This window comes from Pararge aegeria, chromosome 21, assembly GCF_905163445.1.
Source record: "Pararge aegeria chromosome 21, ilParAegt1.1, whole genome shotgun sequence".
In the NCBI taxonomy this organism is placed as follows: Eukaryota; Metazoa; Arthropoda; class Insecta; order Lepidoptera; family Nymphalidae; genus Pararge; species Pararge aegeria.
The window spans coordinates 5,588,810-5,612,601 of NC_053200.1; the positions used below are offsets into that span (position 1 = coordinate 5,588,810).

The following is a 23,792-nucleotide window of genomic DNA, read 5'->3' on the forward strand; positions in this document are numbered from 1 at the left end:
GCTTACCTTGTGTTATGATACAAGATGACTGATGAATATTTTAATATTAATATATATAATATATATATATATACATAAATACTAATTATATACTACTAATAATATTAATTATTGTCAGCGTGGTGGAATACGGCCTTAAACTCTTCCCATTTTCAGAGGAGACCCGTGCCCTGTAGTAATGGGTTGATATGATGATGATAATTTACAATATGCATTCAAATAAAAACATTCATGTTCATCACACAAACATTTTCCAGTTGTGGGAATCGAACCGACGGCCCTGGCCTCAGAAAGCAGGGCCGCTGCCCACTGCGATATCGAACATACAATAAACATTAAACTTAATTCGCTATCCGTGTAAAGAATGAGAACATTTACGATGCAATTAATACTTCAATATTTATACTCAACACTAAACAGATCTTCCGCATATTCATGTACATTATTTGCCAAGTATTGTTAAGGGACCTTACAATTGTTCATTCAAAAATCGAATAGAGGACACTATATCAAAACAAATGCTTTTAGAAACTGTAATTATCCTACCATGTATATTAAGAGTGATAAAATTATTGCTAAGTTGTAAAAACCTAATCTGAATTAAAATCTTTACTCAGGCTGTACAGAAATATAATTTACCTGTGACAAATATGGCAGGGTCAAAGTACTGTGAATGTTGTGAGGTATAATAAAATAAATTCTAAATTCATTAACTAAAATACATTTTAGTAACGGCAGGCTTCGTTGGCAACGATACTACCACAGGTATGGACGCTGGTTTTGGATAATAAGAGCCAGAAAAAAGCTCAACAGTTGCTATTTTCCAACATCAACACGTATAATCTTACAATTTTTAACCTTTCTTGTATGGAATGAAAACATAACCAACTGCTCCACAGCAATCATCCAGTATGAACAATGTACTTAATACATTTGTAGCTTAAACTTTTAGAACGACTAGCTGTTGTCTACGTTATTTAAGGTTTTTTTACAAATCCCGCGGGAACTGTTTGTTTCCCTGGGATAAAAAATAGCCAATGTGACTTTACTTCCTTTCAACTAACAAACAAACAAAAACACTTTCGCATTTATAATATTAGTAGATACAGAATCAAGAGTAAGCTTCTACGGCTTATATTTATTGTAAATATTAATTTTAGTTTGTAATTATTATTACTTAAAACTTAAAAGTCTGATTTTGAATAAAGATGAAAATTATACTCAATAAAAGGGTCAACCATCCTTGTTTATATTATAAAAAGAGTAAGATATAGTTTTCAAAATTGGATTGTATATAACACGAAAATATTTCGTCACTACAGAAGACGATTTATCGTAGAGAGATATAGATACAACCTTTATAGTTTTAGTAGATAAAAAGAGATACGACAAGAATTGGACTTGTAAATTTGATCAGAAATTTATTACAAAACTATGGAAATTAATAAAAGATTAACAACATTATTATAACGATCGACGTTTGGAATCATCAGTTCACTGCATCTCATTAAAAGTCCGACTATGGCAGTATGTCATCGCAGTGTCTATAGGTATAGATGCGGAGCGTAAATAAATGGATGGCCCCTCAGTAAAATAACAGCGGTACACGAGGATCAGGCTTAGTGGGTTATTACATAAAACATAACCGTTCAACCTTCAAGCCGCGGTGGGCATTCAGTGGTGCGGTCATTTAATAAGTTTTATAAGAATCAACAGCGAAGCACGCACGCCCGGCACGCGAGAACTGGCACGCTCGTCGCTCGGCTCCGCCGCAGTCGGTCGATTGGACGTGCCGCACTCACAATGGCTCGATAACTAGAACCTTAAAAAGCCTTTCAATAGCCTGTAGTTCATTGAAGACTTAATTCAAAAAATAATGTTCATAAAGTTATATAAAATAATAATAATTTTGTACAACAACACTTATTGAATGAATCAAGGAATCTTTTTGTGGCCCTGAAAAGGGCCTTTTGTTCAACAAACATCGTTGAAATACGACGTGAGACTCTCTCACTTTGAGCTGGTGTACTTGGTGACAGCTTTGGTGCCTTCACTGACTGCGTGCTTGGCCAGCTCTCCGGGCAGCAAAAGCCTCACCGAAGTCTGCACCTCCCTGGAGGTGATCGTCGACCTCTTGTTGTAGTGGGCGAGACGGGAAGCCTCTGCAGCGATGCGTTCGAATATGTCGTTCACGAACGAGTTCATGATCGACATAGCCTTACTGGAGATACCGGTGTCGTGGTGGACCTGCTTGAGCACCTTGTAGATGTAAATGGCATAACACAAATTCAAAAAAGTTGAACTGGGGTTCGAACTCGGCTTCCCAAAAGTGAAGTCCAAGTCCTACCCACTGGGCTATCACCGCTTCAATAAGACCGAATATATTGCAAGATTACCATAGGTATGATCACTATCCTCAGTCATGAGGGACCGACTGAAGAGAGAAAGAATAATTGGAAACCAAGAAAGACTATCCCATTCCTTTCAAAGATCGTTACCAAATATCTAAAGCCAGTTTAGGTTAAGTTAGAAGATCAATATTTATGTGCCCGGCCACAGGCTTAAGCCGCACTCAGGTTTTATTGGTTAAATACATACTATAGGTATTTGTTTAACCGTACTTAGTACAGATAGAATAACTGTCTAAAATAATCAACCATATCAAATATCTTCATATTGTAATGTCACTTGAATATTTGTTATAGTATAATGCAATTCTAAGCTAGTTTATCTATAAATATGTTAAATTTATTTATGAATATATTATAAATAATAAAAATAGTATTGGTTGATTGATTGATTGATTAGTATCAATATTGGATGAGACGGTACTGCCACGAGAGTTGGAAGGACAGGTAGTCTAGTCGTGCGATAGCCTACTGCTCTTAAATGTGCGATAGCTCATTGGATCCGGAATGACGTCTAGAAAAATGTGCCAAAATTGTGTAAAAAATAAAAAATGGCAAAAGTTTGAAGATGAAAAAAAAATGGCATTTCGTTTTTTGCCAATATTTCATAAACTATTAATACTTAAGAAATTTCTGAAAGAGGAGGAAATTTCCAATAGAAAGAAAACTTCCACTCCCGGAACTCTAACTCCATGCTGCTCCAAGGTTGGAGGGTTATAATGATAGTCACAATAACTGAGACAGACGGCTTAACGTGCTCTCCATGACACGGCCAGACAATACCTCAAAAAAATTCTGCCCCACCCGGAAATCGAACCCAACACTTCGTAATCTGTAGTCGAACATACTAGTAACTAGATCAGCAACGCAGTTTCAAATGTTGCTAACAAAACAATTATTGACTGATATACTTGGTTAACTGTAAATTTTAATTGAAATTTCATTAACTAGGATTTTTACCCGCTTCAAACTATTCAACTCCTGAGTGAGCATTAATCAAAGATAACTACGGAAGCGGCGTATTGGGAACAATTCCATTTTTGTGTACAAATACTGAACTGGCGAATGTTATAATTTTTCCGATCAATCAACCGCTTGACTGAGTACAAGCCGAGCTTGATAAACTGTCTAAACATCCCCCAGATTACATAACTTTTGATTGATGTATTGCTAAAGTATCGGAATAATTATTATCCGGTCAATGTTATCCATATATCTACCCTCACAAACTTTCGCATTTATAATATTAAGTAGGACGCATGTATTCGATCGTTGTCCCATATGCCTTGCTACTTGCTGTTATTTGTAAAGAGTCCTTTATCTCCGACAATATTTATAAGATCTTCATTAAAATTAGACACTAACTGTGTTATAGTATACTTAACTCACCATTCTTAAAATAGCTAGCATACAACTGTGTACCTAATATTTGTCCCTCAACGCTCTGAAAGTGGTATTACTATAAATTATTCAACCAAATTGATTCACGTCACAAGATACATAATAATGCATAAAGAAATTTAGTTGTTTACTCTAAATTGATTTAGAGTTGAAGCCAAATTGATTGCAAGTATAGATATACTCTGTGCTAGTATAAGAACTATCGCCATACTTATTTCTGCTGCAAAGCAGCATTGTTGCAACGCTGTGTTCCGGCCTGAAGTGCGTGGCTGCCATAGTTATTTTAGGAATATGCCTAAAATAACTATGGCAGCCTCATATGAGGCTTAAACCTACGGCTCAAATTGATGAAAACAGGGCGTCATGTTGCATGGCATGCATGCCCTGTGAATTGTTGTTCTGTCCATAGGCGATTGTTTTTCACTTACCATCAGGTGGCCCGTTTTCTTGTTCCATCAATTATTACGAAAAAAATATATATATACTGACCAAGCTTGACGTATGATACCGTCAGGGTGATTACGTATCTCACGACAGGCTTGCGACAGGCGTAACTCTATCGATCTTTGCTGTCAAAAGTCACTTTTGCATTTTAAGTGTGTACAAAAGTAGCGTGTGTACAAAAGTAGCAAATATCGCGAGACTTACGCTTGTTGCGACCCCGTCGTGAGATACGTAATCACCCAGCCGAACTGTTAGTACTAGGATGATATCTTAAAATTATAATCAGTACTAGCGGACCCTCGGGACTAAGTCCGCGTATGAGTCAATCGAGAAGCTAGAATAGATGTGATGCTAACATCATAATGATCGTGGCTAGCTATGTACCATACTATTATTTTAAGTGGTATACGGAGTTAGGTAGTTGTCATTATTTTAGTTGATACATACAATACATACATTCATCCATACATCTACCCTCACAAACTTTCGCATTTATAATATTAAGTAGGACGCATGTATTCGATCGTTGTCCCATATGCCTTGCTACTTGCTGTTATTTGTGAAGAGTTATGTCCTTTATCTCCGACAATATTTATAAGATCTTCATTAAAATTAAAATAAAAAAATAATTATTAAAATCGGTTAAAATTTAACGGAGCTACGAAGTAAAATTGATAAAATTTTTCATCCCGTTTCCCGGAGGAAGCTTATTGTTTATTGGGATAAAAGGTATCCTATATGTCGACCCAAAATATCAGCTACCACTAAACCAAATTTTATTTAAATCCGTTCAGTAGTTTTCGCGTGATGCCCTGACAGACAGACAGACAGACAAAAATTAAATAAAATCAGTTTTGGGCTCAGTATCGATTATAAAGCATCCCCCGATGTCAAAATTTTAAAATATATTAAATGTACAGAAATCTTCCAGTTACAGTTCGCAGATGCGACTGCGACTGCGAAATCAATAAGATCAGTTTTTTTTAATATTTATTTCCTACCAAATTTCAAGTCTCTACGCCTTATGGTTCCGGAGATATCGTGATGAGTCAATTTATAGGTGGAAATTTCTTATGTATATATTATATATTGTGTTTCCACCTATATATACCACCTATATATATATATAACATTCAAGGATTTTTTAAATAACTTATAACAGCTCTTAATCGATGACCAATGGATTTTATTTTTTTCCGTTATAATATTATACCAGCTGAAAACAAAATAAGGGTCACCTTTAATACTCACTTAATATGCTATCATTACTGATTTACTCAAGGCATAATTCCTATTTCCTAAAAGCCAATAGCGGGCCACAAATCGCAAAAAAAGTGTTGATGTGTTAACAGATCTATAAGTATAATGTCTTATCTATGTATATTAGACAACATTCGTAACAGCAAAATATTCTACTCGAAATATAAATATTTTTGTGAGACTAGACGTAAGAACATTCATCATTCTTTGTCGATGCCTTCAATTTTCTTTCAATCTAGGTAACGAATTTTCCACAAAGAATCATCGGACCCTTGCGAAAATGTCTTGAATAACATTGCTTAGTCATTGCGCTTTTTCACATTTCAAAATGACGATAAATGCTCCACGTAAAAGCCAGTATTTGAAACTGTTTTCGATTCCTAAGGGTACATTTTTAGTTCTAAGTTAAATATTTGTGTTGATTTGTGTTCATGTGTTTTGATAGATATGAAAATTTCAAGTGATATCACAATTTTGACGGCCGACTGGCGCAGTGGGCAGCGAACCTGCCTTCTGAGTCGTGGCCGTGGGTTCGATTCCCACAACTGGAAAATGTTTGTGTGATGAACATGAATGTTTTCAGTGTCTGGGTGTTTATCTGTATATTATAAGTATTTATTTGTATTATATTCATAGAAATATTCATCAGCTATCTTAGTACCCATAACACAAGCTATGCTTACTTTGGGGCTAGATGGCGATGTGTGTATTGTCGTAGTATATTTATTATTTATTTATTTAATTTATTGATTATATTTCAACCAACTATATACGCACTTTCGAAACTTCAGGTCTGTCTAATAGTACCGTATAGTGTACGGTTTAGAATCCAACTTCTACCGAGTAGAAGCTGGACAGTTGTTTCGACATCAACATTTTTCTATTTAACATGAATTATTCTATCTAACGTAAGACAAAAATGGAGCCAACCGAGCCACTACATGTCACGAGTCTTTTCCGACTATAAGAAGGGTTCAGGCCGTAGTCCACCCCGCTGGCCCAGTGCGGATTGGTAAATCCAAACGCCTCTGAGAACATTATGGTGAACTCTCAGGAATGCAGGTTTCCTTACGCAATTTTCCTTTACCGTTGAAGCAAGTGATATTTTGATTTCTTAAAACGCACGTAACTTAAAAAAGTTTGAGATGCGTGCTGGGATACGATCTCGGTCTTCCGAAAGTGAAGCCAAAATCATAAAAATTAGGCTATCACCGTTTCCGTTTACTAATTACATTGTGTTATTGATGAAACGCTTGTGCTTTTGATTTTTACACGATATGCAGATGACACTAATTGATTTCCGATTCTAAAGTCGATTGCGTCCAATCTATCTCCATTGTTACCAACATTCGTAATCTGAAAGAAAGAAAGAAAAAAAATACATTTATTCATGTTAAGTGTTGCAAACAGTACATCTTATAATAATATGGTAGCAACATAGTAACTATTTCTGTGTGTGCCGCCAGACAGAAAGGGTGTACAGCTCAGCATTTGCCATGCATTTTAGGAACATGCATGCCGCTGATTTTCAGCTGAGACCCGCAGGGTGATTACGTATCTCGCGACAACAATGCGAGAGGCGTAAATCTTGCAATCATTGCTGTCAAACGTCACTTTTCCATACAAAAAATAAAAAAGTGACGTTTGACAGCAGTGATTGCAAGATTATCGCCTGTCGCATTGCTGTCGCGACGAGATACGTTATCACCCTGCCGAGCGACTATAAGGCAAATTAAATAGATAAATAAATAAATAAAGTGAAGAACGCGTTATTCCCATTAAAGTAATAAAAGTGATAAAAGCAGCAAAATTATGATTGTATTAAAAAATATTAAAAAATACTGTAAACTACACCATAAACAAATAAAATGTTGCAATAAGTGTTAATATAATATAACATGATTTGTATACAAAGATAACAGATTAACTAAAACTCACATGCCCACCAATCTGAAAGGTATATGATTATAAGATATATGCAAACAACTTGTCAGTAATTAAGTTTGCTAATATAACAATAACATACTAATTATGTTCATTAGCTTACGGGTAATTATCACCCAGTCGATAGATAAGCGAAGTTAAACAAAGACCCAGTTAAGCTCTTTTGTGTAAACATGGCAACTTGTCAGAGACAAAGGCTCTATGTCTAAACAAAACGTCGAAACTTATGTAATGGAGAGTGAAGGAACTTTGCAAAAGCGGAACAACTACGTTCTGTTTTTCAACCTAAATCCACCGAGTTATAAATTGTAATCACTAGAAACAATGCTAAAGCTGATCACCCATCTTTCTACTGGGCTTAAAGAATTAATATGTTACTATTGTAAGCTCGTTAACTCAATCTAATAATGTCCCAGTTATGGACACAATCTATCAAGCTTATATTTATGGATATATATTTATATGTTTTTAAAAATGAACATTTTTCGTTAGTCTTATTAAAACTCGAGAACGGCTAGATCGATTTGGCTAATTTATGTCTTGAAATACTATACCTGAAATATAAATAGTTAAAATTATCTATACGTGTGTTTGTCTTCTAGCTCCTCCTAACTCCTAAACAGCTGGAACATTTTTGATTAAATGTCTTGTGAATATTACAATTTATGAATTCATGGTTGGTTGAAAACACAATTGGTCCCTTTTTGCGCTGCTTCAGTACGACGATATATTTATTTTTTGCTCTTTAGTTGTATAACAAAGTCGGTTCCTTTTTTGTCGAATTTTTTTTTTCGCCCATTTTAGTTGATAGGTTACGTATTACATAGATATGATTTCAATCTAAGTAAGTAATAATAGCCGAATGTCAATGGCTCAAAATACACTTCACCATCAGCTCCTTTATTGTGACGAGCATTCATTGCTTACCTATTCTATAACCAGTGCAATACTTGTTATTGTGTAGTTCCATAGTTATCGCTTTAGGTGTCAAAGTCAAAAACTTGATAACTACTCGCTATAATTATCACAGAATGTGGCAAAGACGCTTCACAGTATACTGCGCCTTTAGTTATGAAAACGACAGTCAAATTTACTGGGAACAAGGAGATTTATTTTACTCATATCTATAATACAATTAAAGAAAAATTGTATTTAAGGATCCTCGGCGAATCTTTAACTTTCAGAGTTATGTGCGTTTTTAATGTAAGCAGTTAAATATAATTTGTTTTTATTTTGCAGGAGAACAGCATCAGGAAACCTGCTTACTTAAGAATTCACCATAATGCTGCCAAGGGTGTGTAAAGTCTACCAATTTGCACATGGCCAGCGTGTTGGGCTATAACGGCCTAAACCCTGCTCATTCTTACAGGAGGTAGGGCCGGCAATAGTTTGATGATGATGATGATGATGATGATGTAGTGGTGGCCATTGGTTGCGTGGAAGAAATCGTTATGAAGCAATAAGTCCGCCAAATTGTATACGTTGTTTTATTATACTTTTCTTTTTATGTACTTTTTGTGGAGTGCTATAAAAGCATATTCATTCATTCATTAAAAATGCAATTGTTTTTAGTATGCTATTATCAGTACCTTTAGATTGAAATTCATTTATCCGCAATTGTACCGCCGTTTTCGAGTTTAAAAACACTCTAATGACAGAGTAAAATGGAACGCATCGAGTGGATGGTAAAGCCCAGATTCCTCTACACTTTTCCGGCAGCGCTTTGGGCAGAGCTGGACGGTAGAATAAGCGACTCTAAACAAGTAAAATAAGGCCTACTTTCTTTTGACATCATATCGCAAAAGTAATACTAAGGGTTCTACTTATATAGAAGTAGTAGTCAAAAACGAGCAAACTAATGGGCGTTTAACTAAACTTCATAAGATATTTCGAAAAACTTAACTTGAAGAAGTTAGGGTTATCAAAGTCACAGCTAACAAACTGAGCTCTTAAGAATCATCGAAACTTGTATAATGGGGACGGAGTCCGTCGATTACACCTTTATTGATTGGTCACTGGTTTAACTTTTTGAGCTGTAAAGTGGACGATTTGTGAAAATTTGTTTACTACGCCAATATTTTGTAAATTACTATTTACAAAATTGCAAAAAATACATATATTCGTGTCGTAATTATAAAGAAATTATGCAACGGAAATAACGAAAATTGAATAAATAAATAATAATTAATAAATATACTACGACAATACACACATCGCTATCAGCCCCAAAGTAAGCGTAGCTTGTGTTATGGGTACTAGATAGATTAATAGCTTATGAATATTTTCATGAATATAATACTCATGAATACTTATAATATACAGATAAACACCAGACAGACACTGGAAAACATTCATACCAAATTATGAATTATAAAATAAGAAACGAAAGCGTTCATTCCGCGAACTCTCACTTGCCACAGCGAAATGGTGGAGCGAGTCAGTAGAACTAAGATTAGACCTTTAAACAAAATGCTTGAGTGGTTTTAGAGCCGGGATTCAATAGATGAATATATCTAGGAAATACTATTTGTAAACCATGGTATCACATGTCTCTCCCAAGAGAAGGGCCATAATACCACACTAGACATACGACTTGGTGATCGCAGTATATGGTAGTAGTAGCACGGAGGAAGCTGCTACTCTTTCTTCGTAATATTCCTATAGCCACCATGTATGACACCCGCGGAAAGAGGAGAGGTATGATCTTTACATCGTCAATATAGTTGGACAACAACAGTATTAAAAGATTAACTCGCATCGTCATTTCCGAGAATCAATGGCAAATTAACTATGTGGAGGGTTATAATGAGCTAAGTCAATGCAACTGTTCATATGCTGCCGACGGTAATGACACAAGTTGGTGAAACAAAGTCCTTGCTAACAGATCGTTAAGTAAACTTACCAACTTCTTCGAGAGGCTGCCAAAGGCGGTGCATTGCTTTTAATCCCGGATCGACATTCTGCACGAGACAATTCAAGTGATAAAGTTTGAGTGGCGCATACGGTTCGCCTCCTCTCTTGTGCACTTCTATAACCGAGTGACAACACTCTCGCGAGAACGGCTTTTGGAGGCTCCGAGTGAGGGCTGCAAGAACCAACACTGGATTTGGATAGTTGCCCGCTTAATTTACTCCAAGTTACACGGTCACAAATCTGGTGGGCCCAGAATCTTTCCAGTACCGAATTAAGTAATTTAACTACTAGCTAAGGGTTTTGCTCAGAATGATTTTAAGTATGCCCGTGAAAACTCATGGTTTTAAAATATGTATAATGAAATAGAAATAAATAAAAAAACATACTACAACTATACACCTATTGCCATCTAGCCCCAAAGTAAGAATAACTTGTGTTATAGGAACCAAGATGACTCAATATTTGTATGAATAATATACATAAATACTTATAAATACAGATAAGCACCCAGAGACTGAAAAACATTAGATTAATGTTTATCATACAAACATTTCCCAGTAGTGGGATTAGAACCCACAGCCTTGGGCTCAGAAAGCACTGCGCCAATGGCCCGTCAGTATTGTAACCATGACTAAAAATCTAGTGTCAGTTACTGAACGGAGCAACCAGAAGGCGAGTCAAGGCAAAACAAGTGGAGGCCCTAAGGACCATCACGCATCGCCACGTCTTGTCTCTTGCAGAGTTAAGAGTAAGGAGTGTAAATGGGGCGTTTAGCTGTAGGGTTTTTGACTGGGGTCAAAAGAATTGATGCGCAATGCGTGTCAGGCAATGAATAAATAAACACAGGACAGGTAATGCTTGTGTGGCCTTCGCTTGCCTAGACTCGCGCGAGGGCCTCCGCGAGACGTGCTCCGATCGTGCGTAATATAAAACAAATATAAGTGAAATTTATTGAGCAGTTTTACCTATATTTAACATTTTCCGATACTTTCAAAACGAAGAATGTTAAATACATTTACAAATTGTGTAAATCATAAATTCGCAGATGGCCCACTGTTTAAGTAACTTAGATTATGATAACGATTACAGAATGTACAAACTGCTATGAAATATTTACAAAAATATTTACCAATAAAATTGTCACCGAAGGACAAGGTGGCCAAGATACTGGTGCTATTTCCCATCTGGCCCGCAAGACTTATCCGTAAGCTTTATAAGTGCCAGGTTCTCTCAAGGGTGTGTGAAGACTACCAATTCGCCCTTGGCCGGTGTGTTGGGCTATAGCGGCCTAAACCGTTCTCAGTCTTAGAGGAGGGAGGGCGGGTAATGTTATGATGATGATAAGCCCGCACGGCTTATCCTTAAGCTTAATAAGTTCCAGCTTCCACCATCCCGTTAAGAAAGACTTAGTAGTATGGTGGAACTACATGCATGGATCAATTTATATTACATAAATATCTAGGCTTCTTTCTTTTCGCGGGATAAACTGAGCCGTTTTTGAGGCAACTATTTCAGTAATAGGGCTTTGAAAGTCCTAATACCGCAGAAAACGAGTATACCAATAACCGCTGGCAATAACCGCGGTTGACAGCCGGTTGGCGCAGTGGGCAGTGACCCTGCTTTCGGCGTCTGTCCGTGGGTTCGATTCCCACATCTGGAAAAATGTTTATGTGATGAACATGAACGTTTCTTAGTGTCTGGGTGTTTGTGTGATCTGTATCTTAGCTATATATAAAATATTCATCAGCTATCTTAGTACCTATAACACAAGCTATACGCTTACTTTGGGGCTAGATGACGATGTGTGTATTGTAGTATAGTATATTTATTATTATTATGATTAAAATAACAAAAAAAATAGTTATATTATAGGATTTTTCTATAAGATAACTATTAATAAAAACTTTGCACTTATCTCTATAAGTGCAGTGTTATATTTGGGTACATTGATACAGTTTGTTGAAAAAAATTATACGAATTACCTCTAAATTAGAATATACAAACCTTTCTTGCTCTGTTAAATGCTGGCTAACTCAAAGTACATATAATCATGTTTATTTAGGACAAAGTTCTAATGAGGTTTAGACGCATTTGTAAAACCTCGTACATAAATCGTGTAGGAGGTTTTTTTTTGTTTATTTTAGTGGCTTCATGGATCGTTTTTGTTTTTGTTTTATTCTTTTGGAATGTACATATAAACTTCAGTTTGAATGTCATCACATCTGATAATGACTAATGATGCAGCATTAGGCGTAGCTATACATACTATATCAGATGCCTTTTCGTCGGTGATACAAGTGGTGGAGTAATAGGAAGTTGCAAGTGTATGCCAGTACTTTTTCTTAGCTTCGTACTTGTCCATTACATATCATGATATGCACGAACCTCAGCTTGGTACAAGAGAAGAGGCTGTACCGGCGTTGAGTACCGCTTGACCTAGGTAAAGTTCGCCTGAACACAATTGGCGTTATAAAGCTAAGGTAACTATGAAGTATGATGCCAGGTCAACTTTCGGTGATAACCCATACTTCGCTGGATATATAGGTAGGTACAGTTGTTCTCTGGGCGAATTCATAAAGGCCACTACGTATTTATTAAGTTATACTAATTAAGGTTTGCATTTGTTGTACTGATTAATCGCATCGCTTGTAAAAGGTAGAAGTTTTGTAGATAAATAAATAAAATATATAAAAAGATTTTTGATTACTACAAAAAAAGTAGAGATCGTACAGAATTAAATCACGACCGAGTTAAATGGCTTGAACACTCTAAATACAACTAAAAACAGCAATTACCTCCTCGGTAACACTCTGCCGAAATTAGTAGAACAGGCGTGTTATTCAATTGTATAAATGGCCGGGCCCGTTGTTTGGACGGACGCCAGCTTACCTGTAATTGCTACTGCTCTCAACTGAATAACTTATTCGACAACTCACGAACAAGCACAATATGATAAATTGCCATGTATTACTTATTAGTAAGTATTACTTATTATATAGTTATGAGCGTTTTAAGCAATTCAAATATCACTTGCTTCAACGGTGAAGGAAAACATCGTGAGAAAACCTGCATGCCTGAGAGTTATCCACAATGTTCTTAAAGGTGTGTGGAGCCCACCAATCTGCTCTAGGCGTGGTAGCTACAGCTCTATGTTTTAGGTAAAAAAAAATGAAAAAATGAAAGGTAGGTAGGTGTTAAAAAAACAAATGTCAGGTAATCTAAATCCAAAATACTTTATTTATCCTAATAATACAACATCAAAGTGAACTAATACACCTTAACATTTATTTACACACTATACATCCGAAAATTCTTGCATGATTACTTATTTGTTTCAGTAATTAATAATTTAAAGTAAATGGGTACAAAAACCCTACATAATATTTTAAATTCCAAAAGAGCACTGAAATATGGTATACAAAATTAAATCAAAATGATCCATTGTGAATAAATTAAAAATAACAGCACACAACTGAATTATATCAAAAATTACTTATTAGGAGTCAATAGAACTAATACCGGTTTGTACTTTTCATCCCAAGAACCATCATTTTCTGATCTAGGAGTTAAATCCCCACTTTGGTACACTTCTGAGATCTTTTCAAATACATCCTTTAATTTCTTCTCAAGGTCACTGTCGATTCCATTCTTCACATCTTCTATAGTAGCTCCAGTGGGAACTACTTGTTGCCCTGTAGTGTAAGGAGTATCTTTGCCATAATGGAGATCCATATAATCGTTAAGGATGCCCTCTAAAACGTTGATTATGCTCTTGTTAGAGGCATAATCTTGGATGCCTTTGGATACTTCATCGACGGTTAATGTAGGAATCGTCATTTTCAAAGTCTACAAAATAAACTTAGCATTATAATTATAGTAAAGTAGTCGGGTCTGCTCCCACAACAAGACGGATTTAGGCCGTAGTTCACCACGCTGGCCCGGTGCGGATTGGTGGACTTAACACACCTTTAAGAACATTATTGAAAAATATCAGCATGGCTAGTAAGGGCAGGAGACAATTATCTCCCTCGTGAAATGATAAAAAAATGTATCTTCTACCAAAACTTTATCAACTCTCAGAGCACTGGCGCACAAGTGGAAATAATATCCAAATAATAAATGTGTAATAATAAACGCGGGTAAATTTCTTCTATTCCCTGTTACCGTGATTTAGCAGAATGACACATGAATTATATCTCCTGCCCTTCAGCAGGTATGCAGGAGTCCTCACGATTTTTTCCTTTACACCGTTGAAGTAAGTGATATTTTAATTGTTTAAAACGCTCATAACTTAGAAATCTTAGAGGTGCGGTGCTGAGAATTGAACTTGGCCCCCCGAAGATCAAGAGAAAGTCTTACCCACTATCACCTCTTCAAGTGGGAGTATAGTCCATCTATATATCTACTTACTTTCCACCATAACTATAGCAGGACAAAATTCTTGTTGGCACATAATTAATAATAAATGATCATCAATAGCCTATAATAAAGTCCACTGCCAGTGGCGTGCACTTCATACATGCACAAAAGCACTGCATACCCAAATTATTTGTACCCAAGTAGTATTGGACACCGCCCCGGGGGTCGTACGAGGTGACTAAGACCGGGGAAGAGGAAGGAAAATAAATCCGAGAAACAAAATGACAATGAATTAAAAGTAGGAGGATTACGTACTAAGTAGATATGTTATAAAATGAAATGCAGATAAAGTAACATAATATGAAGCTCTAGATAAATTCGGAAGACGAAATTGTAGGTCGATTGAGCGACGAACGAATCTTTCACGGCATAGATAGTCTTAAAATATCACGGTGTATCTTTCCGAGAACATTTCTACGTATGAAATTATGTATCTATTTATTATGCTAAACATAAACCGCGTAGTGTTTAACATCCTCTTTGATATAAATTCATTTCGTCGTATAACGTTGGACTGAGCTGGTCAGCTCGTAGACCGATATGACGTAATCATCCGCTATGCCGATAAAGATTATCTATAAATAATCAATAAAACATCGCTATCAAATATTAACTCAGGAAGCCAAAGATATAATATAAAATAATGTTTATATCGATTTATAGTTTTCCGTTTCGCAAACCACATACTTAGTTAATGCAGTATGAAATAATACGGGTTTTATTTTTACTACAAATTAGCCCTCGACTGCAATCTCACCTGGTTAGAAGCGTTTATATAGTCTGAGATGGTAACCAGCTAACCTGCTAGGGCAGATAAATTAAACCCATATCCCCAATCGATTTCAACGCTCTATAGTACCGGAACGCTTTATCGCTTAGCAGCGTTTTACGATACCTAGCCGATGGTAACTAACTACGGCCGAAGCTTCCCACCTGACAGATTTCTATTAATAAACTGTTAACAAGTTAAGCTACCTTGTACTGACAAGATTAATTTTTGAGCTTCAAACAAACAACTTTAAACTGCAGTCTCTTGGACCTACGATCTACGACATTACTAGTAGGTAGGATCTCTTTACTATTTATTTTGTGCTTCAAGTGATAACTCTATGATTACTCTTAAACAATCAGCCTATCGATTTAGGGATATTTATTAGGTAGAGAAAATAACTGAGTATAAAACCGAAAGATTCACCCATTTGACATAATTAAAAATGTAACAGACTTACCTCAAGATTACTATTTTAAAAACTTGCTTTGAACTTCGCGCTGAGTCATAAACTACTAAAATGGCGTCAAAATAACACAACACTGTATATTTATAAATCACTGTGCAAACAAGTCCTCAAGATATGGCAGGGTTTGTTACAATGATGTTAACAGTAAAAGAAGTGCACTAGTTGTATGCCCTCTAAAATTGGCACTTTTAACTAGGCTAATTGGCCTAGTTAAAAGTGCCAATTTAGTCGCTTATTTTTACATGGGCTCTGCTCTACAATCTTCATTCCGAAGATAGACCCCAAAAATGTGACAAAAAGTCTTCGGCCTTGGCAACTTAATCTTTAAAGCTTTACAACTAAAATATTTCACATTGATTATCATCATCAGCATCAGCTATACTTACTACTGAAAGGTATAGGCCTCTATAAGCGGCTTTTAGAGTCACAACGCTGATTGAAACGATGGGTAATAAATGGTCCTTGGTGTAGATGTAACTGTGCGTTTTACTACTTTATTGAACATCTATCTTATTGGTCTTTTAGATATAGAAACTACTTACATTAACTATTAGTTATATTCTCTTATTTTACTTCGTACCAAATGTTCTAATCCAAAGTCAAATATTTCAAAAGTTGCTTATTGCAGGTTAGATTTTCAAAAATAGATCCAATACGCAAAATCTTTCTTCTCTTTACTTATAACATCATTGGCGTGTCAGTACGATGATAAAGTGGCCAAATTTTATCAATATTCACACGTAGCGAATTCATTTTCAAATACTGATAAAAATATGCTCCAAATACCACGTCACCTGTTTTGTACGTGCGAAAATATTTTATACAGTTTCAACTATAAAGTAAACAAATCGGTCTAATAATATATCGAATTTAGTTCAACCACTAAATAAAAATGTTGAGATTAGATACGATTCCATGTACCTACGTTTGATCTAACGTTTGCTATGTAGATATTAGTTAGATAAAATTTTAGATAAGAAATTCAATTTTGTTTTAACCTAACAAAATAACTGCCGCATTGGTCTAGTGTATAGCTTTTTGTTTAGCAGGTTTGGGTTTGTATCTATAATTGTTAGGTATTGGGATTTGCCTTTAGGAAGTACCCAGTACCAACTCGGATTAGTTCTAGTTCTAGAACTATCGTGAACCTGCCCAGGTTAGCACACAATCCCGGTTTCTTTGCGCCCCCTTATCTAGTCTTTTATTCTACTAGCTCCTGCCTTTTGTAAGTGAATAGTCGCAGAAGTTTCGTTGCCATTAAAAAATATCCACTCACGCGCCACGTAGAGCATGTTATGCAGTATGTTCCAGTTATTATAACTTAGGGTTGTAACCCGAGGTAGGGGGCCGAGTTCGAATCCCAGCACGCACCTCTAACTTTTGAAATATATGCGTTTTAAGTAATTTAAATATCACTTGCTTCAACGGTGAAGGAAACCACCGTGAGGAAAACTGCATGTCTGAAAGTTCTACGTAATGTTCTCAAAGCCCACCAATCGCGGCCTTAACCCCTTCTCATTGTGGGATGTGATGATGATGATGATGAAAGCAGGTGGCTTTGTCCCATCCCAGGAAGCATTATAATTTTAATGCTTCTCGCCCTTGTTTCAGAAATATAAAACTTATTTTAGGGGCGTCAAGAGATTTCGTAAATACTATCATATCAAAATAGTACTCCTGTATACGAAGTATATTAGGGGGCTTACTTTCATAAGCCCCCTGATCGTTGAAAAAAGATTATCTTTTTAAAAGATAAAAAGCTTTGTACCTATAGGAAACTTACAGGTACTTACCCATTCAGAAAAAAAAAGTTGATAATAACTAATATACCTTTAAAAAGAAAATTCACAAAAGCATTATAAAAGTTAATTATATTTTTTTTTAGATAAATTTCAAACGGCGTGATAGCTGAGAGCTCCGACCAATATCTCAAGTGGTACTCGCTTGCCTGGTGGATCAAAGCTGGGGTACAGAAGGCATACAACTTGAGACGCCAAGTAGGTATTATAAAGATTCTTCTAAAAACTGGAGCCCTTACTACCGGTTGATTGCACTATATACCGAATATACTATGATCTGGGTTCCTTATTCAAATATGAAATCCAAAAATAGAGCAAGATTAAAGACTACTTTATCTCGGCGAGTCTATGCTCTAAAACCCTCTCTCCTATGATGTTACAGATGTTTTTTTTATTTAAGCAATAAAAATACCACCCGCATTAACGGTGAAAGAAAACATTGTGAGGAAAGAGTTTTCTATAACGTTTACAAATGGGTGGGAAGTCTACCAATCTGCTATTGGCTAGCGTGGTGGAATGAAGCCTAACCCCTTCTCATTCTTGAGAGGAGAGCCGTGTCCTGCAGTGGTCCGGTAATGATGATTGTTTAGAAGTATACAATAAGGCAAGGTCTTCAAAGACAAGTCCCCAAAAAGGCATACCAAACAAACATTTGAAATAAGAAATTGTTAAGAATAAAATAATTAAGTCTTCAATCTGTATACATCGTTTATTTATACAGTACATTAATATTTTTTCACACTTGAATATGGTTTAATTATCTTAGGTCAGCCAAAACGTCGGCGGGGATGTCATCGACTACCTGAACAGGGGTAGGTTCGATTTCATGAGCAACATCGGTGACCTGAAAACATAAAACCGAAAATCACGAGACATTGGAACAGATCTCTTCCTTCATATGACACAATATTTCCCCCGACAAGTCTGTCCAATTAATTTTTGTCCAATTAATGTTTGTTTGTTGATATTGGAAAAGAGCAACTGCTGAGTTTATGGCCGGCTTCTTCTCGATAGAATCTGCCTTCCGAACCGGTGGTAGAGTCACTACACACAGACAGACTTGACGTTTCAAAAGTGCTTATTTTAGGCCTACTTGAAATAAATGAATTTTGAATTATTTTGAAACCATTGCCAATACGCAGAGCAACTGAACTGTGTCCATCACCCGGAGGCGTAAGTATTGAGCCTCATGTGACTGTAATTACACCGGCACGCACGCCCTTCAGATCGGAACACAACCGATAAGCAAAAATGCTGATTAACGGAAGAAATAAACATGGTGGTAGTACTTTCCAGGACGAGCTCTGTCATGAAAAGCGCTGTAGTGTAGTGAAAAGCGCTGTAGTGGCAACTATTGCAACTCTTATTTAACTGCGACTCAGTCTTGCACTATAGCAGTATTTTCGAATTTGGGTTTCATGATACACATTACCTTATGTTTGCCTTATTTTCTACTATTTTTAATTTACTGTGTAACCGTTCATTGAAATAAACTTATTATTATTATTATTTAATGAATAATTTCAGGTGTAGGATTGACGACCTATATATTGCTCTCCGAGGCACGGTAAATTGTGTGCACAAAGGAGAATGATTCCTTAGAAAGTGTATACCTATGTTTACTGCGGTACAGCTCTGGCTGAAATCTAGCGGGATAGCTATTATAGAATAATTTTAGCAAAAGAAGGGCTTAGAAAACTTTTTATCCCGGGACAATAAGTGGGATTTAAAATAGTTTAATTTGTTACCCATGCTTCCAATCTTGACGAAATTTTGCATAGAAATACATTGCGTCCCAGAGATGGGCATTGCACAGTTTTATCCCGAGAACACTAACTGTTCCTGGCGGATTTACAAAAACTGACAAAATCGCCTATTTATTTTATTTTATATACTGACCTGCTGTTGTTGGCCGTTGACATTGACGATGACCTGAACAAGGGGGCTGGACACGGGGGTTTCGGGTGCGGGGAGGACAATAGCGGGAATTTCGGGCACGGGGATCTCAGGCTCTTGGATTTCGGGTTCGGGGAACACGGGAATGGGTTCGATTTCGATGTTTTGAACGGGCATGTTGACGACGATGGAGTTCTGCAAGGAAAATATATCATTTACAGTTTATAAAGAATGTATCGGCTATCTAAGATTCTTTTAATACCTATATTCAAAAAATCTAATTGCTACGATGTTTATAACCAAATAAAGTTAAATACCTACGAAACAACAAAGCTATTCCGAAAATAGTTATACCTAGTTTAATCATAAATCAATTAAACTCGCTTCAACAGTGAAGGAAATCATCGAGAGGCAACCTGCATTCCTAAAAGTTTGTATGTTCTCCATAATGTTCTCAAAAGTTGTGTGGAGTCCACACATCTGCTCTGAGCAAGCAAGGTTGACTACGGCCTCAACCTCTTCTCATTGTGTGAGGAGACCCGTGCGCTGTAGTGGACCGGTAATATGTTGATATGATGGTGATTATTCAATACTTACAACATTCTGACCAGAGGCGAGAGCGCTCATGAGAGAGTCTAGAGCGGCCTCTAGAGCAGGCACGTATTCAGGTTTGGTGTGAGGGTCCTGGAGTGCCTGAGACAGTTCTTGGAGAGTCCATGAACTGGGAGCAGAGTATTCTTCAAGGTCTGCCGGGGTAGGCACAACAATGGCGTCCTAGGAAAATAAATGTAATATATTATAGAGATACTTCTGCAAACCTCGTATAGATTAAAGCCACTCGGAAAATAGTAGCTGGGTAAATTGTGCAACAAGAGCATAACACTGTCAAATCAGAACAATAAAATCTGGTCAACCGACAACTGAAGATTTCAGGTCTGTTAGCAGTAACAGATTGTATCTGTTTCTTTTCTATTACGGTAGGTATTATTTTTATAACGAGTTACTAAAGGGATGATGGGGCCGGAATATCCGAGTTGGATAAAAGTCCCAAATAATTAAAGATTAAAAAAAAACAGCAAAATCGAACAAATTTCCTCGTAATCGAAATGAAAAGCAGAGTGTTAATCGGTCATAAAACCCATTTATACTCGACTTAAATATGAATGCGTTCGGCTCGGAAGATTATCACCTCGGCAAAATGGTTTTAATGTTCGGTAATACATGAACTCATTAGATGATACTAATTGAACTATTACATTAGCACGTCTACGGCTCGCGCTCTTTAAATTTGTATGTTACTTGTATCTCAATAACAAACTTACCACAGCAATTCCATTAGCGATTGTGTTCGTCAGTTCACTAAGCGCAAACTGAAGGTAAGGAAGGAGAGCAGGATTGGTATTTGGGTTGTTCACGGCCTCGGTGAGGTCGGCAAGGCTCCAGGTGTACAGGGGGTTGGCCACAGCCACGGCGATGAGGGCAGCGAAGGCAACGAAGAATTTCATCTTGCTATTTTTTCTGGATGAACAAAAATCTTATTAAACTAATGTTATAGCGAAAATGTGTTTGATTTTCCTTACTTTACGCCCATATTTATGGCATAGAGTTAGTTGTGCGGATGGAGAGTAACATAGGCTGCTTTCAACAAATGGTTCGCAAAAAAAAGCGGGCCATGGCTAGTCAAATTATATAGGACAATATCACAGAGTAAAAATAGCCATACAGATGTTTGACGAAGCCGTCACGCACCTGCAACTTTTCTAAGTTATGTGCGTTTTAAGTAATTAAAAAATCACTTGCTTCAACGGTAAAGGAAAACATCGTGAGGAAACCTTCATACCTGAGAGTGCTACATGATGTTCTCAAAGGTGTGTGGAGTCCACCCATCCGCACTGGGCCAGCGTGGTGGACTACGGCCTGAGTAGTAAGGGAATAATCTAGCATCTACATGACCGACGCGAAATAGTGGGCGGTGTGGCAATGGGCAGAGGACATTGCTAGAACCTTAACCGTTGATTGAAATATATTTGACGATGATAAGATATTCAGATTTTTATTCTTTTGTTTATACTAAGGCTTAATAGGTTACACTTAATCACTCGACGGCCGATCCTACTTTCCGAGTCCAAGGCTTCGGGTTCGATTTCCACAACTGAAAAATGTTTGTGTGATAAACATGAGTGTTTTTCAGTGTCTGGGTTTTATCTGTATATTATAAGAATTTATGTATATTATTCATAATAATATTCATCAGTCATCTTAGTACCTATAACACAAGCTACGCTTAATTTGGGGCTAATGTGTGTATTATCGAAATATATTAACCGTAGTTTTTGTATTAGAATGATTCACTTACCGCAAACTGAGACACTATGGTATGAATTTCGTAATATTAAGCATTTATATATGCTTCTTACGATAATAGATATCTCTAATAATAAAATATATAACTTGGGATTATGCATCGCAGGTATCGAAATTGTGCTATAAATAATTGTAGGTAATTATTACGAGTATAAAATAAGCACGTGATGTTAGTCGGATATTTTACTAAGCCTCAGTCCAAATACTAATGGTGTCTGATCGTTTTTGTCTGTCTGTGTGTCTTATAATCTTTGTTATTGAAGATACAAGGTACTCGGTCGACAGTATTTGAGTCTGAAGAAGCCGTAATGAATACCTATAGCGTTTTTTAAGAATTATCAGCGGGGCCATCATCCAGTGCGGGGCAATAAGTCATACCTACAATTAATAGGGTATTACCTACTTCTTTGCTCTCTCACACACACACGCTTGTAAGTTAGAGATTGGATATATCTTCCTAATCGTGACACACTCTTAACAACAATTTGTGACATAATACCGAATAATCCTAGTAACATAATTTTCAGGGTAAAGGTAGTGTGTTTATAATAATAATACACCCCACCAATCGGTTTCCCTTGGTTTTCCTAATCCTAAGGTTACCTGGAAGAGATCGCTACTAAGCGTTAAGGCCGCCCTTTGTATCCTACTTTTTATGTTTATTTTTGCTGTGTCCATTGTTTCCATTTTTTCCTACTTGTGGTGTAAAAATAAAGTGCTGTCCTTTTCACAATATGCCCCGTGGAATAAGATAACACTATTCGTAGATCTATAATTTTAGATAAATGATGTTTATGTGTTAAGATAATTGGAGAAATGAGATAATTGTTAATAAACCTATTAGGGAGGTACCATCAACCATGGCTAAGGAACTGATAATTTGGAAGAAAGATATTTGGAACTAAGTTAGATTGGAGTTGCACAATTTCCTTTCTTTACCTACTGGTAAGGTACACAACTGGAAATTGTGTGTGATGAACATGAATGTTCTTCAGTGTCTGGGTGTTTAGATGTATATTTTAAGTAACTAGCTGTCCCGGCGAACTTCGTACCGCGGATTTTTTTTTATGCATTATATTTTAATTCTTATTATCCTATTCCGGTCTAAGAGGAATCCAAAAAATTTAATATCATAAAAATTGGTCCAGCCATTCTTGAGTTATAAATGGTGTAACTAACACAACTTTCTTTTATATATATAGATTATGTATATTATTCATAAAAATATTCATCACTCATCTTAGTATGTACACATAACACAAGCTACGCTTACTGTGGGGCTAGATGCAGTGCCTGATTAAGCAAGCGCGGGCCCTTAGCAAATTCTTTAAAAGAGCCCTTGATCTGCTATGGGTTCTTAAGTATAAAGTGGTAAAAATACAATTCAATACTCAATACGTATCTTAAATACGTATAAACGTATCTTAAATACAATACGTATTTTCTTTCGATAGGTTGCAGTTTTGTGGGTTATTAATAGTGTAGTAAATTACTATAGGTGATGTCTGTGTGCGTTTGCGTGTGCGTGTCTGTCTGTCAGTCAGTCTGATGAATACAATTCAATACTCAATACGTATCTTAAATACGTATAAACATATCTTAAATACAATACGGACGTATTTGCTATCGATAGGTTACAATTTTGTGGGTAATAAATAGTGTAGTAAATTACTATAGGCGATGTCTGTGTGCGTGTGCGTGTCTGT

General features: G+C 36.4%; 2 protein-coding genes across 2 annotated transcripts; both read right to left on the reverse strand.

Moving 5' to 3' along the window:
* Positions 1-13,859: 13,859 nt before the first annotated feature.
* Positions 13,860-14,207, reverse strand: LOC120633529. Its single transcript, XM_039903762.1, has one exon. It carries the CDS (start codon positions 14,205-14,207, stop codon positions 13,860-13,862), a length of 348 nt encoding a protein of 115 aa, XP_039759696.1.
* Positions 14,208-18,583: 4,376 nt separating this feature from the next.
* LOC120633416 (cytadherence high molecular weight protein 1-like) lies at positions 18,584-21,227 on the reverse strand. The gene is made up of 4 exons (XM_039903622.1): positions 21,045-21,227; positions 20,320-20,496; positions 19,726-19,917; positions 18,584-18,670 (listed from the first exon to the last, which is right to left on the reverse strand). The coding sequence occupies exons 1-4, from the start codon at positions 21,225-21,227 to the stop codon at positions 18,584-18,586; spliced, it is 639 nt and encodes a 212-aa protein (XP_039759556.1).
* Between the last annotated feature and the right edge of the window lie 2,565 nt (positions 21,228-23,792).

Coding starts and splice junctions, on each gene's coding strand:
- LOC120633416 (XM_039903622.1), bottom strand. CDS start 21,227: ATGAAATTCTTCGTTGCCTTCGCTGCCCTCATCGCCGTGGCTGTGGCC. Junction 19,918..20,319: donor TCGCCTCTGGTCAGAATGTT/GTAAGTATTGAA, acceptor TTTTCCTTGCAG/AACTCCATCGTCGTCAACAT. Junction 18,671..19,725: donor TCAACGGCCAACAACAGCAG/GTCAGTATATAA, acceptor TTATGTTTTCAG/GTCACCGATGTTGCTCATGA.
- LOC120633529 (XM_039903762.1), bottom strand. CDS start 14,207: ATGACGATTCCTACATTAACCGTCGATGAAGTATCCAAAGGCATCCAA.